General features: G+C 47.9%; 2 protein-coding genes across 2 annotated transcripts; one reads left to right on the top strand and one right to left on the bottom strand.

The window, feature by feature from the left end:
• The first annotated feature begins 7252 nt into the window (after positions 1–7252).
• Positions 7253–11962, top strand: LOC124682017 (heptahelical transmembrane protein ADIPOR2-like). Its single transcript, XM_047216782.1, has 4 exons — positions 7253–7533; positions 7639–7728; positions 8687–8732; positions 11123–11962. The coding sequence occupies exons 1-4, from the start codon at positions 7253–7255 to the stop codon at positions 11792–11794; spliced, it is 1089 nt and encodes a 362-aa protein (XP_047072738.1). The 3' UTR covers positions 11795–11962.
• On the bottom strand, positions 11912–14115 carry LOC124682016. Its single transcript, XM_047216781.1, has one exon. The coding sequence runs from the start codon at positions 14039–14041 to the stop codon at positions 12092–12094; it is 1950 nt and encodes a 649-aa protein (XP_047072737.1). The 5' UTR covers positions 14042–14115; the 3' UTR covers positions 11912–12091.
• Positions 14116–16056: the final 1941 nt, after the last annotated feature.

Below are 16056 nucleotides of genomic sequence, written 5' to 3'. Positions count from 1 at the left end.
GTATCAAGTGTTATCAAGAGATGAAGTATCAACATCATAACTTGTTCTAATAATAGAATCAAAAGGTAACTTCATTCTCTTTCTAGGGAAGTGTTACATACCTTTCTTGAGAGGAAATTGATATTTAATATTACCTTCCTTCATATCAATGATAGCTCCAACAGTTCGAAGAAAAGGTCTTCCCAATATAATGGGACAAGATGCATTGCATTCAATATCCAAGACAACAAAATCAACGGGGACAAGGTTATTGTTAACGGTAATGCGAACATTATCAACTCTCCCCAAAGGTTTCTTTATAGCATTATCAACAAGATTAACATCCAAATAATAATTTTTCAACGGTGGCAAGTCAAGCATATTATAGATTTTCTTAGCCATAACGGAAATACTTGCACCAAGATCACATAAAGCATTACAATCAAAGTCATTGACCTTCATCTTAATGATGGGCTCCCAACCATCCTCTAGCTTCCTAGGAATAGAAGCTTCACGTTCTAGTTTCTCTTCTCTAGCTTTTATGAGAGCATTTGTAATATGTTTTGTGAAAGCCAAGTTTATAGCACTAGCATTAGGACTCTTAGCAAGTTTTTGTAAGAACTTTATAACTTCAGAGATGTGGCAATCATCAAAATCCAAACCATTATAATCTAAAGCAATGGGATCATCATCCCCAATGTTGGAAAAAATTTCAGCAGTTTTATCACAGAGCGAGTTTCAGCAGTTTTAGCAGTTTCCGGCAGTTTTGCACGCTTTGCACTAGGAGTGGAAACATTGCCAACACCAATTATTTTACCATTGATAGTAGGAGGTGCAGCAACATGTGAATCATTAACATTACTAGTGGTGGTAATAGTCCAAACTTTAGCTACATTATTCTCTTTAGCTAGTTTTTCATTTTCTTCTCTTTCCCACCTAGCATGCAATTCGGCCATCAATCTAATATTCTCATTAATTCTAACTTGGATGGCATTTGCTGTAGTAACAATTTTATTTTTAATATCCTTATTAGGCATAACTTTCGATTTCAAAAGATCAACATCAGAGGCAAGACTATCAACCTTAGAAGCGAGAATATCAATTTTATTGAGCTTTTCCTCAACGAATTTGTTAAAAGCGAGTTTGTGTACTAATAAATTCTTTAAGCATAGCTTCAAGTCCAGGGGGTGTGTTCCTATTATTGTTGTAAGAATTCCCATAAGAATTACCATAACCGTTACCATTATTATAAGGATATGGCCTATAGTTATTACTAGAATTGTTCCGATAAGCATTGTTGTTGAAATTATTATTTTTAATGAAATTTACATCAACATGTTCTTCTTGAGCAACCAATGAAGCTAACGGAACATTATTAGGATCAACATTAGTCCTATCATTCACAAGCATAGACATAATAGCATCAATCTTATCACTCAAGGAAGAGGTTTCTTCGACAGAATTTACCTTCTTACCTTGTGGAGCTCTTTCCGTGTGCCATTCTGAGTAATTAATCATCATATTATCAAGAAGCTTTGTTGCCTCACCAAGAGTGATGGACATAAAGGCACCTCCAGCGGCTGAATCCAATAGGTTCCGCGAAGAAAAGTTCAGTCCTGCATAAAAGGTTTGGATAATCATCCAAGTAGTCAGTCCATGGGTTGGGCAATTTTTAACCAAAGATTTCATTCTTTCCCAAGCTTGTGCAACATGCTCATTATACAATTGTTTAAAATTCATTATACTACTCCTCAAAGATATAATTTTAGCGGGGGATAATATCTACCAATAAAAGCATCCTTGCATTTAGTCCATGAATCAATACTATTCTTAGGCGGAGATAGCAACCAATCTTTAGCTCTTGCTCTTAATGAGAAAGGAAACAATTTTAATTTTATAATGTCACCATCTACATCTTTATACTTTTGCATTTCACACAATTCAAAAAAATTATTGAGATGGGCAGCAGACATCATCGGAACTAACACCGTGAAAATTGCTCTCGCATAACAAGATTCGATAAAGCGGGTTTAATTTCAAAGAATTCTGCTGTAGTAGCAGGTGGAGCAATAGGTGTGCATAAGAAATCATTATTATTTGTGTTTGTGAAGTCACACAACTTATTATTTTCAGGAGTACCCATTTTAGCAGTAGTAAATAAAGCAAACTAGATAAAGTAAATGCAAGTAACTATTTTTTTGTGTTTTTGATATATAGTGCAAGACAGTAAATAAAGTAAAGCTAGCAACTAATTTCTTTTGTGTTTTGATATAATGCAGCAAACAAAGTAGTAAATAAAATAAAGCAAGACAAAAACAAAGTAAAGAGATTGGATTGTGGAGACTCCCCTTGCAGCGTGTCTTGATCTCCCCGGCAACGGCGCCAGAAAAAATACTTGATGGCGTGTAAAGCACACACGTCCGTTGGGAACCCCAAGAGGAAGGTGTGATGTGTACAGCAGCAAGTTTTCCCTCAGAAAGAAACCAAGGTTTATCGAACCAGGAGGAGCCAAGAAGCACGTCGAAGGTTGATGGCGGCGGGATGTAGTGCGGCGCAACACCAGGGATTCCGGCGCCAATGTGGAACCTGCACAACACAACCAAAGTACTTTGCCCCAACGAAACAGTGAGGTTGTCAATCTCACCGGCTTGCTGTAACAAAGGATTAGATGTATAGTGTGGATGATGATTGTTTGCAGAAAACAGTAGAACAAGTATTGCAGTAGATTGTATTCAGTGTAAAAGAATGGACCGGGGTCCACAGTTCACTAGAGGTGTCTCTCCCATAAGATAAATAGCATGTTGGGTGAACAAATTACAGTCGGGCAATTGACAAATAGAGAGGGCATGACCATGCACATACATGATATAATGAGTATTGTGAGATTTAATTGGGCATTACGACAAAGTACATAGACCGCTATCCAAACATGCATCTATGCCTAAAAAGTCCACCTTCGAGTTATCATCCGAACCCCTTCCGGTATTAAGTTGCAAACAACGGACAATTGCATTAAGTATGGTGCGTAATGTAATCAATAACTACATCCTCGGACATAGCATCAATGTTTTATCCCTAGTGGCAACAAGCACATCCACAACCTTAGAACTTTCTATCACTCGTCCCGCATTTAATGGAGGCATGAACCCACTATCGAGCATAAATACTCCCTCTTGGAGTTAAGAGTAAAAACTTGGCCAGAGCCTCTACTAATAACGGAGAGCATGCAAGATCATAAACAACACATAGGTAATAGATTGATAATCAACATAACATAGTATTCTCTATCCATCGGATCCCGACAAACACAACATATAGCATTACGGATAGATGATCTTGATCATGTTAGGCAGCTCACAAGATCCGACAATGAAGCACATAAGGAGAAGACGACCATCTAGCTACTGCTATGGACCCATAGTCCAGGGGTGAACTACTCACTCATCACTTCGGAGGCGACCATGGCGGTGAAGAGTCCTCCGGGAGATGATTCCCCTCTCCGGCAGGGTGCCGAAGGCGATCTCCTGAATCCCCCGAGATGGGATTGGCGGCGGCGACGTCTCTGGAAGGTTTTCCGTATCGTGGCTCTCGGTACTGGGGGTTTCGCGACGGAGGCTTTAAGTACGCGGAAGGGCAGGTCAAAGGACGTCACGGGGGCCCCACACAGCAGGGCCGCGCGGGCCCTATGCTGGCCGCGCCGCCCTAGTGTGGCGGCGCCCCGTGGCCCCACTTCGTCTTCTCTTCGGTCTTCGGAAGCTTCGTGGCAAAATAGGCCCCCGGGCGTTGATTTCGTCCAATTCCGAGAATATTTCCTTACTAGGATTTCGAAACCAAAAACAGCTAGAAAACAAGAATCGGCTCTTCGGCATCTCGTTAATAGGTTAGTGCCGGAAAATGCATAAATATGACATAAAGTATGCATAAAACATGTAGATATCATCAATAATGTGGCATGGAACATAAGAAATTATCGATACGTCGGAGACGTATCATGCATCCCCATACACCACCACAAAATCCAGGCGAAGTTATCTTTTTTACTAGCAACAAGGAATCTTACATAATAAACACCATTTTTTCCACAACATCATACGTCTCTTTATTTACTCCTAACAAAATCCCTCCAGATCTCCCTCTTGCAGGTATACCATCCCAACAAAACTCATATCCTCCTCTTCTTTCCTTTGGGAAATTAGTTGGATAATCACGTCTTACTGTTTCTTGTATACCAACAAAGTCTAGTTTGTAGTCTCTTATACTTTGTCTAATATAACTTTTTTTTTTTTTGCTTTCTTCCCTTGTTCCTCTACTATTCCATGTAAAACACTAATCATTTTATGCCCCTTTTCCCCCTTCTACACTTCATCTTAGTTTTGACTGGAGTTTTACAGTGAACTTCATGTGAAGTCACTCCCTCCTCCACATTTTGTTCTTCTCCAAACATGTAGGGAGTAATCACTTTATCTGTTAGGCCCTCACAGTCTTCTTTTGACAATTTGAGAATGTCCATTAGGATTTGGTCAACAACATTTGGCTGGTTGTCCATATCCAATGGACATTTCAAACTTTCAGACTCCTTCTCACTACTAAGAAAAATATTCACTCTAGCTTGATCTTGTCCTCTAATTAAAGTCAAATTGTTGTCAATCATGTCTAGTGTAGTGCCAAGCTCAATTTCCACCTTAATTACTAGCAATATCTAAAATACAATAATCAGAAGTACTAGCCAAAGTAGGTAGAGATGTGGTACCTTCTGATGACCGAAGATTCCTCACCATGGCTTTTTTTACTCTGTCCATGATTGGTACATCACTTTTCGGTGCTATCCTGTTACTGAATCTATTCCCATTCGCTTCCTCTATCTCGTCCAGTATGCCCACTCCCTTGTGCGTCTTCTTCCCTTGATTAGGTGACTTTCCCTCTTGTGCATTGTTGAATTTTGTGTTCATGCTCAGTGAGCAGTCAGATTCTCCATTTCTATCCCCTTCATATCTAGACAGATCCACTCTACCATTTCTTTCGAGCTCCTCGGTTCGATCTTCCATCTCTTGGTCAGGCTCTTTAACATTATCACGAGTTTCCTCCACCAAGTCATTCCTCTCCTTTTCTTTCTCCCTCTCAGCTTTCTCAATTAATTATGTCCTTGTCTGTGTCTTGTCTGTCTCATGTGATGAAGCTATCACCTTCCTTCTTGCCAAGGAAATTGCATCAAGATCATTCTGCCTTTTCATTTCTTCTTCCCTCTCTTCCAATGCTTTCCTGGTTTGCTCACTTGCTTGTATGCGGCTTCCTTTATCAGTTTCCTCATTTTCTTCATTTCTCTGTCTCTTCTCCCCTATGTCTCCCAATTCCTGTGACAGGGTATCCTCCATTTCATCAAATTCTTGGATATATTCCTCCTCTGGCCTTAGCCACCCTTCCTCCACTACCTTTTCCACTTGGAAGTAAATATAGTAAATTGTCAACTTTTTTTTATTGTGAGTTTAGCCATGGCAGGGATGTTCTTGTGGTTAACCACCCCAACCAAAATTCTGATGCTTCCATTTTTTCCCGAAAGTTTCCATGTCCACTTCTATTACCTGCCCACTTCACAGATCCCCTGCTAGTTCTTAAGAGTTTTGGAACACTCTTAGCACTTACCCATATTGGGTCAAGTTTTCCCACTGCCAAGTTTTCATCTGACCATTGCTTCACATTGATTTTGATGTGTGCACCTCTTAATGTGACCCAGTCATTGACACCTCATTGATCCTTGCAACAGATGGGAAATTGACTAAGAATCTCCCTGTGGAAACTTCTTTTGCTTGCCAGGTCCATTTCCATGGATAAGTTCTTCATAGGCACATCACCAGTAACTCCTCATCCACTTGAAAGTCCACTTCCTGAACTTTAACTATTGTTATTGCCTTTCCTTTCTCCTTAGCCCCAGAGTTTTCTTTTGCATGCTCAGTTACAAAACAACATATAGTCCAGGTCCTCCAAAGCCAACAAGATTTGCAGTTGGCTTCTTCTGTTTCAGCCAAGGACATCTCATGGACTGATGTCCTTTGCCACAGTTGACACATTCAATTTCTCTCAGTACAATCTTTTGAAATATGTTCTTTTTCCCCACATTTGTTGCATAAGGTATTATCATTCTGTCCAGCCCCTCTGCCGCCTCTCTCAACACCTTATCGCTTTTCGTCCTTCGATTAAATACCCTACGAGAGCTTTCTGTTTCCTCCTCCATTTTTGGTAATGGCTACTTCCTTGGTGCTGCCCCCAAATATGGAATCAGGGCGAGTGCCTGGCGACAACGGAGGTGCAAAGAAAGCAGAAGTTCCCAAGCCCTCTGTGACCCTCGCAGAAGCAGAATCCACCTTACGGGCGCAGTCGTGGAGAATCTCTGCGATTCCCCCGGGGGCAGAGCCAGCACCGCTCAGCGGCGACTAGGTGCCCCAACTCCTCTGCATCACGGCATCTCCTCCAGGTCCTCGAGCCCTTGCCTCGGCATCTCCCGCATCGGGTCGTCTGGATCCCTCAGATCCGGCATCACCTACGCCGCCACGATCTGCTCCTCAATCCCTTGCCCCAACAGCTGCGGCCGCCACCCCTTCGCCATCTGCTCTATAGCCCACGGCGAGGCGAGGCCGATCTGCAGCATCAACAGCTTCCTCCGCAGCTTTGTTTGCTGCCGCCTGCTCCGCCGCCTGCTCCTCCTTTCTCCGCTTGACCCTTTCTTCGGCGATCTTCATCAGCTCCTCGAAAGGCATCATCCCCATCGACCAATTCAGCTCCGCCATCGCGAGTTTCCGCCGGCGAGATCGAGAGGTGAGGTGCGGTGGCGATGGATTTTGAAATCGCCCAGAGAGGGGACATGAGAGAGAACCGGGGAATCCCACGATAAAGACTTGCTGAATTCTCCGTCCGTCTCATGACAGTAATTTTGGATTTATCGAAATTTGGATGTACCTAAAATTTAGACAAATTTAAAATTATGTTTATAGAGCGCATAGAGTAATAATTAAGAAAAATACTTTAGAAGCGTGTGCCAGCGACGGGGGAAATCCATGTGAGTGGCTCGCCCGCCCCAGCCAACACCACCAACATCACACCCGCGTCGCGCGCTCCCCGCCAAGATTCGCCTCGCCTCCTCCCATCATCCCCCTATAGCATTGGCAGGCTCCTATAGGACACCACCACCACCTCCCCGGCTCTCTCTCTCCTCTCCCCGCAAGAACCGGGGGCCAGAAGCCGCGCGCGCACACACACAGACAGAGCACCGGGCCATCGCATGGGAGCGCGGTCGACGACGACCGCGGGGGAGGCGGCGAGGCGGAGCAGGAAGACCAAGGGGGCCACGGCCATGGCGCCGTCGGTGGGCGGCGTCGAGACGGCGGCATCGGCGGGAGGCCGGCGGAGGACGGCGCCGCCGCGGCTGATGGGGTACGAGGAGCTCCCCGAGTACCTCAAGGACAACGAGTACATCCGCGGCCACTACCGCGTCGAGTGGCCCATCCGCGACGCCCTCCTCAGCGCCTTCTCATGGCACAACGAGACGCTCAACGTCTGGACGTGCGTCCCCTCCCCGCCCCCCTCCAATCCATCCGCATCCATCCCACTCCGATCGGAGCTTCCATTGCCCACTCGATTGATTTGGCGTGGCGTCTTTTTCCGCAGGCATTTGGGAGGGTTCCTGCTGTTCCTGGCGCTCGCCGTCGCCGGAGGCGGGAGGGAGGCCGTCCACGAGGTCGCGCCGGGGATCATGAGGTACGCCACTCACCACGCGATTACACTTTTCTTGTTTTTTTCCTACGCTTTCCTATGGAATAAAACGCAAGCAAAGCATTGTTTTTTGTTCAAACTTGTAAAGAAATGATTGTCGCCTTCCACTCTGTCCCGCGTGATTAGCGGGCGCTCTGCAAGCTTTGAAAACGGAAACGGTCTTTGGGGATTTGCTCTAGATTAATTGCAGCCCAATCAAATGAAATTCATCCATCATCGTAACTTACTCGCATGGGAAACACACCTAGGCACTCCACAGGAATCTGTCCACGAGCTGTTGGTATGTTGCGAGAGTACGCACGTCACACACAACACTGTCAACACAATCCCACCCACGCTCAACATGTGCACGTCGTTCCAGCACGCTCTGGGATTCAGAGGCGTATGCCAACTGAATGTACGCGTGTGCAATAATCAGTCATTCTTTTCGTACCGGATACGTACTCTAATTCTAGTACATTGTCAAGTATTGATGCTAGCTCCAGCTCCAGCTCGATGCGAGTACTCTAATTGCCTTGTAAGATTTGGTTAGATGCTGCCCATGTGAGATGTGACAAGAACACACTGTCCTAACTCCTAAGCAAAGCCAGAGCCAGACCGAGCGAATGAGGTTCGAGCCAGAAGGACATAACCCATGCCTGTTTTCCTGCATTATCCACCTCACACTTGTTATCTTCATGTCCACATCATGTTGTGTCCAAAATGGCCTTTTTCTTGATATATTCTTGCTGCACCAAGGTGACAAACCTAGTACTGGTACTGCTACTTCTTTATGCAAAGGCCATTGGGAGCGGCAAATGTACCGTGCACCATATCAGTATATCACCATATGTTTTGTTGCATACCAATCGGAAGTGGATTCCTGAAACATTAGTAAACATGCACGGTAGAAAGACATTTCTGAAAATTCCATTCACTTCCGCGCCATTCTTTTTTCTCGCAGGTTCGTGGTGGGATCAGCTAATTCCTCGTGGAAGAGCGATCAGTCGGTAAGAGACGCATCTTGTTTCTAGATATTTCTAGTGCTACATATTTTTCTCTACTCAATCCTCCTAGTAGTAGTTCCCAAGATCATGGGACAGTTGTGTCCTAGATAGCATTGTTAACTGAGACGAGATGCGTTACACATAGCAAAAGAAAATTCAGATAGTAGTAGTGTAGTCTGTAGTGTACTGGTGTCACCACTGACTAAATATATGATTAGGCCAGTGAGTATGTAATAATGTTATCCTATAGAGCCCACCACACAAAGAAAGAGACAATGCATGGACAGCTGTGTATATGCGCTGCCCACATGATCATCCTCTTTTCAAGTTTTGATCCGTGACCTCACAGTCTGCGATGCACTAGTGCAATTGTACAATCAACTGTGTACTTTCACATCTGACAACTCTGCATCAAATCCTGAAGTGTCAAGTTAATAAACCAAAGAACTGTGCTTGCGTGGTTCATGTTGCAAGACATGTTTTGACCGAGTACATAACTTAAGAGATATCTTCAGGTTAAACATTCACATGGAAGAATGGCTTGATGCCCTCTTATCATTTCTTTTTTGCAAAGCTGGAAGTGGCTGCTTAGTGATGAGTCGGCTAGATCATGCCCTACACTCACATACTTCCACTTCTCTCTAACCAACTCTTTTTTGACCCGACTCTCTAACCAACTCTGGATCATGAAATGTCGAGTACCAAATAATTGCGTCCCTCCATTTTGTAAAGAATATCCTAGATTAGAAAAACTCTAAGAATGAGGTAGTTGCCTAGGGAATGACTAACGCGCTGGGTAGGGTGTTTTGGTTCCGAGGTCTAGATGCACCTATTATGAAAAATGCATTTAAAATGTATTTTAAAATGCTAAAAGGTCGATTTTTTCCAGGTGTACATCCACACATATAATGTTCACACTGTAGGAAAATATATTTAAAATGTTCACACATGCCCTACACTCACATACGGTCTAGTGCAATTGTACGAGCAACTGTGTACTTTCACATCTGACAACTCTGCATCAAATCCTGAAGTGTCAAGTTAATTAACCAAAGAACTGTGCTTTGTGTGGTTCATTTTGCAAGACATGTTTCGACCAAACTCTTCAGCTTAAAAATTCAGCCGGAAGAATGGATGTAATGCCCTCCCATCAATTTTTTCCTCTTTTTCCTGCAAAGATGGGAGTGTCTGGTTAGTGATGAGTCGGCTAGATCATGCCCTACACATACTTCCACTTCTCTCTAAACAACTCTCAATAATGGACTGTGCAGTACCAAATAATTTCGTCCCTCCATTTTATAGGGCATATCTTGACTAATTAATCAAATAGATTAGAAAACTCTCAAGACTGAAGAAGTCGCCTAGGGAATAACTGACGTGCCGGACATTGTGTTTTGGCTTAGAGGTTTAGATGCGCCTATTATGAAAAATGCATTTAAAATGTATTTCAAAATATTCAAAAGTCGATTTCGGACATTCAATGTTCGCACAAAAAATTGCGGGAAAACATGTTTTTTGTGGCTTGTGTAAAAAGACAAAAAAGAATTCCGGTGAAAAGCTATATTGGAGCACCGAAAATTGTCAATTTCACACAAGACACAATTTTTTCTTCGCCCGAACATAGAATGTCTCGGAATACATCTTCTGGGCACTGGGTGAGCCGAAGTGGATTTTGATAACGTGCCCTCCATTTGAGTCCTCTGGAGTAGTAATATGCTAACCAATTAATTTGTTTTTAGGCTTTTTTGTGTGGATGCTTTGAAGGAGCACGAACAATTAAAGAGAGATGAGCTAAAATGCAACAGCATTAGCAAACATAAATTTAGGAGACGGTAAAATATGCTAAGATCATGTCCATCATCCAACAGGTTCTACGAACCTAGGACCCTCGTGAAAGCTCTTTTTCCTGAATCGCTGTCCTGGCGGACGGCAACCGGACCATCCAACCGAAAATGAAGCAGCCATGTGTAGTTTGTAATCTTCTCGACTAGTTATCCACCTTCGGGTGCAACGTACCAATCGAGTACCGCGTAGGTACTCGTCGTCGTCGTCGTCGTCTTGAGAACAGGCACGGCATCTAGCGGGACAGAGTTTCTGATGCCTGATAGCGACTCGATTCCCTGAAGATTGGCACCTGCAAAACGCTGTGATTTTTCAGCTACTTTTGGCTGAATTGGGCTCTGTTGAGCAGACAAGACCAAGTGGCAAATCTTTCGTTGTCATCTTATCGTTGATTTCTGTGTGCAGCCACGAATCTGCCCGTCCTGGTCATTTCTACAGGCCAAACTGTGATTTTGATCGGTTGCATATATGTTTTGGAAAGTACAGTAACTAGGCAGTGACATGGCTACTGGCACCATGATCAGCACGCACTAACTGGCACTTACATGCAGGGCCTGCCGAGCCATGACGCCGCGGCGGCGACGGTCCAGGGCGGGCACGGCGCGGTGCCTTTGTGGCCGCGGATGGTGTTCCTGGTGGGCGCCATGGCGTGCCTAGCCATCAGCTCGACGGCGCACCTCCTCGCGTGCCACTCCCGCCGCGCCACCGTCGTGTTCTGGCAGCTGGACTACGCCGGCATCTCCGTCATGATCGTCGCCTCCTTCGTGCCGCCCGTGTACTACGCGTTCCTCTGCCACCCGCACGCGCGCGTGGCCTACCTCTCCGCCATCACCGTGCTCGGCGCGCTCGTCGTGGCCGTGCTGCTCTCGCCGTCCTGCTCCTCGCCGCGGTACCGCCGGCTCCGCGCCACGCTGTTCCTCGCCATGGGGCTCTCCGGCGTCATCCCGGCAGTGCACGCGCTCTGGATCAACTGGGGCCACGCCGCGTGCTACCTCGCGCTCGGGCTGGAGGTGGCCATGGGGCTCGCCTACGGCGTCGGAGCCTGGTTCTACGTCAGCCGCGTGCCGGAAAAGTGGCGCCCGGGCGTGTTCGACGTCGTCGGCCACAGCCACCAGATCTTTCATGTCTTCGTGCTCGTCGGCGCCATTACACACTACGTCGCCGTCGCCGTGCTGCTTCACTGGCGTGAGAAGGCGTCTGTCACGTGCGGCGGCGCATCTTAGGTGGCTTGCGGAATCAAGAACCGGTGATTGGTTTCATTCGAGAATGTTTGCTTGGTTCGAACGGATTAGTGAGCTAGTAGGAGCATTGTGCTTAATTTAGTGGCATCGTGTGGACTTATGATTTGACAGACATATGCAATACAATTGATGAGCTTGCTGCACTGCTTATTACTGCATCCTGATTCACACGAATGTGGAAGTTTCAGATGCAAAAAAAAAGAAGCAACTTCAGGTTAGTTGGAAACATGGGCATTGTCTGACTGACAAGATGAACGACTTTGTTGCGGCACACCGCCTTCAGTCAAACACGGTGAGCTTGTCGTACTCCGGGCCAACGATGGCCTTATCCATGATGTCCCTCGGGGAGACGATGCCGCCGCCGTCGAGGAACAGCTTGAGCAAGTTCTTGGAGAACCCGCTGACCAGCGCCACCCCCTTCTGACCGGACATCACCGGCATGGCTTTGGAGTAGGCCAGGTTCCAGAACACGATCTCCGGCACGGCCGCGCCGTAGCCGGCTTCCGAGAACTTCCTCACGATCGCCTCGTAGTCCGTCTCCCACGGATGCGCCGACGCCTGGTCGAACTCCATGTCGCTGAACACGAACACCCGACGCACCATCTTCTCCGGCGGCAGGCGGGCGTCGACGGCTACCTCGAGGATCTTGTCGAACACTGCCTGGAAGTTCGTGTTCATGCCCCACTCCATGGCGCGCATGAAGCCCACCTTCTCGGAGAGGGTGTTCCCGGTGATCATGTGGATCTGTGGGTGCTCGCTGAAGGTGATCACGCGGCCGCGCCACGGGACGTCGGTGAGCTCGGACACGAGGAGGCCCAGCGCGACGCAGACTTCCATGGGCAGGCCGGTCATGCTGCCGGACACGTCGCACACGGCCACGCAGTTGGTGAGCTTGCCCAGGGCGCGCATGTCGCCGACCATGCGCTGCCACTGCAGGTCGGCCACGCCGGCGTCGCCGTCCTCGCTGAGGGACTCGACGATCTGGTGGGGGAGCAGAGCGCCCGCGGCGATGCGCTTCTTGCCGGACTTGACGTCGGCCAGGTAGGCGTTGAAGCGCTCCGCGTCATGCTTCAGGAATACGGTTTGGTAGTTCTTCATGGCCACGGAGGCCACGCGCGTGTACACCACGGACTCCCACGCGCGCGCCGACATGAAGATCTCGGGAAGCTGGAGCGCGCGGCGGAGCGGTACTAGCGCCGCTCTGCGTAGGCGCTCGCGCGCACGATACGCGTAATGCTCGTCCGAGAGGTCATCGGGGAGCTCTGCCGACGAGCCTCTGGGGAAGAGGCGTCGCGCGACAGCCTCGCAGAGGAGGGTGGAGCGGTCGTAGGACGAGCCTAGCGACGGGCACCACTTCGCGGCGAGGGAGAGCTCCCGGACGTTGCCAGCGGCGAGCTTGCGCATGTCTTCCGCGAGGAGGCCGGCGAACAGGTCGGCCGTGCGATCGTGCAAGAACCGGTACGTTGGCTCGAGGCGGTACATTCTGATTGCCCTCGCCGCGGCATCCACCCTCCTGATCCGGCGCGGCATAACCGCCGCAGCCGAGAGCTCTCGATCGTGCTGCAGCTTGGCCGCGAGGCGCTCCTCTGCCGTGCGGTTGATCTTGGGGCGCCGGTTGCGCTGGCGGTAGTTGCGGACGCGACCAAGGGAGTCGCGGTAGCGGCCAAGGCCGATGACGCTGCGGTGCCCTGCGGCATGGAGGGCCATCCTTCTCTCGGCTTTGTTGGACACGCCGCCGCGCACGATCCGGTGGAGCAGCTCCGGAAGGTCCTTGAGGTAGCCGAAGGCGACGACGTTGGCGGCGTTGCCTGCGAGCGTAGCGGGGTGGCTGGCATGGAGCCAGAGCGCGGCGGCGTAGAAGCTCTCCCGGTCTGACTTGCCGGAGCCCCGTACGCCACGGAGGTTGGCGACGAGGCGGAGCGCAGTGGCTGGATCGGCGGCCCACGCGGCGGCGAGGAGTCTGGCCACGGTGCCTGGCGGCGTGGCAGGTAAAACGCGGAAGAAGAAGTCCAGACAGGGGTCGCCGGAGGACGCGTATGTCGGCGAACGTTTCTTGGTGCGTGTCTTCCCCGCTGGGCCTATCGCGTTGCTCTCATTGTTGATGCCGTTGCCGTTTGTTGGGTTAGAAGAGACCGCCTCGTCAGTCGGTGCCGACGCCGTGATCGCGGCATGGCGGGCCTCCGGCGGGCCGAGCAGTGTGTAGTCTGTGGTGGCGGCCATGGAGGTCATTAGAGAATATGGATTAGAAATGGTGAAGTCTGGGAAATATATGGAGTGAGGTTTCGTGGCAGGCAAGGTGGATCGAAGTGTCATCGTGGCTGCCCGTACATGACCGTGGCGGCAGCTGCCTGTTTTGACGAAGAAGAAGGACCACGACTCCTCGGAGATCGCAGTTCTATCGGATGGATGAAGACAGACAACTCTTGTTCCCCTACTTTATTTTGTTGTGGACCAAACAAATGTGCCACGTTATGTGGAGACCTATACTAAACTGCATGGTAGTTAGATTTTGTTGGTATTCGACGTAACAATGCAAAATGTGTATTCACTTCTCTGCTTTTCGTGGTCCAACAATCAAGGATGGAGAGCTAGAAGGCGTTGAGAGAGGCGACGGAGGGGCTGGAGCTGTTGAAGAAGACACATGTGTGGATCATGGCACTGCCTGCTCCGCCAAACCGAAGGATATCGGAGCTGTTGGGGCCAAATCCTGTCAGGCCACCAACTCCGGCAGGATGGTCCCGGCCGCCAAAGGAGGATTCAACCTATGTCAGCAGCTCCTACGACCTAGAGTGAAGGCTGCCACCGATGAAGCAGAAGGACCTGACAACCATCTCCATAGTGGCAAGGTTCCAGCGCATCAAGGAGGGGTGCAAGGAGATCCTCTGAAAGGTATGTGTCGCAGAAAAAGCATTGCAAATCGTTTTCATGTTTTTGAGCTTTTTTCTGATGAGGAGAGTGAGGTGGATGAAGTTTTGGCTGATGAAAATTGCCATCTTCTCATGTCTGTTTTGGCGACTACCTTGCCATTGCAGAGGATAGGAGAGGCTCATGTCGCAAAAAAGGTATCATGAAGCAAAAAGTGCTTGAGAGTCGAAATAGGAAAGAAAATAATACTAGGAGAGGGACAAGCTCTGCTGGACTAGACCATAGAAGCAATGCCTCTTTGCAGTCTAAGACAGCTGAGCATGTTGATGATGCCCTAGTAGAAGAAATGGATTATGGTCGGTTTAAAATTTGTAAAGGAAAAGTTGTTAGGCAAAATCTATATCCCTTATTGGAATCTAAACGAGCATTAGGGGTAGAGAAACCTGCTCCGATGTTGCTTAGGCCACCGGCAGGGGACTCTGTAACTAGAGCTTGTAAAGGACCTTGGAGGAAGCCAGGAGATGATATCCAGTGTTTCATGGGAATGGAAATTTCTATTAAAACTATTCCATCTCGTGGGCTGGTAAAAAGTAATCTTGGGCCAAGCCTAGCCCACCAGAGATTGGGGAAAAGCAAGCCATGTGCTTGGATAAAGCTAAGACAGCGACATCTTTGTCTAAAAGGGTCTTTATTCCAGGGCACTTGGATAAGTTGATCGGTAGCTGGTGGGAGCGTGAAGCTAGGGTTCCCAAGGCGACACCGACGGCGGAAAACACAGGAGGGATGGGATAGCGATATGATGGCAATGGTGATGGAGGAAACTATGGAAGAGAAGGAGGAGGACCAAGCAGACAACAGCAATTTGGAGGATACAGAGGTAAAAATTTCCAATGCCCACCCTTCTCTCGTCCTGGGCAATTTGGGGGGAACCAGTACCAGAATAGCCAGCGGTTTGGAGGAGGGCAAGGGCAGTTCAATAATCTGTTTAGAGGACAATAAGGGCAAGCATCCGGACAGTTTACCAACAATCAGAATCAGGGAGGAAGATCTAGTGATAGATATCAATATCAGGGGAGAGCTTATGTGCAAAAAATGTGACAACTAGATCGGGAGGGGTTTCAACTGGGCAAAACAAAGTGACTGATGGAAGGACTATTGTTTCTGCAACAACAGTAGCTGCCTCTTCAGGAGGTACACAACAAATTCCGATGGGCTCCAGTTCTGAGACAGATATTGCAGGAAAGAAAACATCACATAATGATAATCTCTTATGTAACAAATGTGGGAAAAAGGGACATATTTCAACAGATTGTACCGAGGAAATTGAATGTGTCAACTGTGGCAAAGGACATCAGTCCATGAGATGTGCTTGGCTGAAA

This window comes from Lolium rigidum, unplaced genomic scaffold (genome assembly GCF_022539505.1).
Source record: "Lolium rigidum isolate FL_2022 unplaced genomic scaffold, APGP_CSIRO_Lrig_0.1 contig_65686_1, whole genome shotgun sequence".
NCBI classification, from domain to species: Eukaryota; Viridiplantae; Streptophyta; class Magnoliopsida; order Poales; family Poaceae; genus Lolium; species Lolium rigidum.
The sequence above is the reverse complement of the archived record's forward strand: the minus strand, read 5'-3'. Positions and strand labels throughout refer to the sequence as shown.

Bases quoted from the DNA above. Each gene is read 5' to 3' on its own strand.
- LOC124682017 (XM_047216782.1), top strand. From the start codon at position 7,253: ATGGGAGCGCGGTCGACGACGACCGCGGGGGAGGCGGCGAGGCGGAGC. The intron at 7,534-7,638 runs GTGCGTCCCCTC...CTTTTTCCGCAG, and splicing joins GAGACGCTCAACGTCTGGAC to GCATTTGGGAGGGTTCCTGC. The intron at 7,729-8,686 runs GTACGCCACTCA...TTTTTCTCGCAG, and splicing joins GTCGCGCCGGGGATCATGAG to GTTCGTGGTGGGATCAGCTA.
- LOC124682016 (XM_047216781.1), bottom strand. From the start codon at position 14,041: ATGACCTCCATGGCCGCCACCACAGACTACACACTGCTCGGCCCGCCG.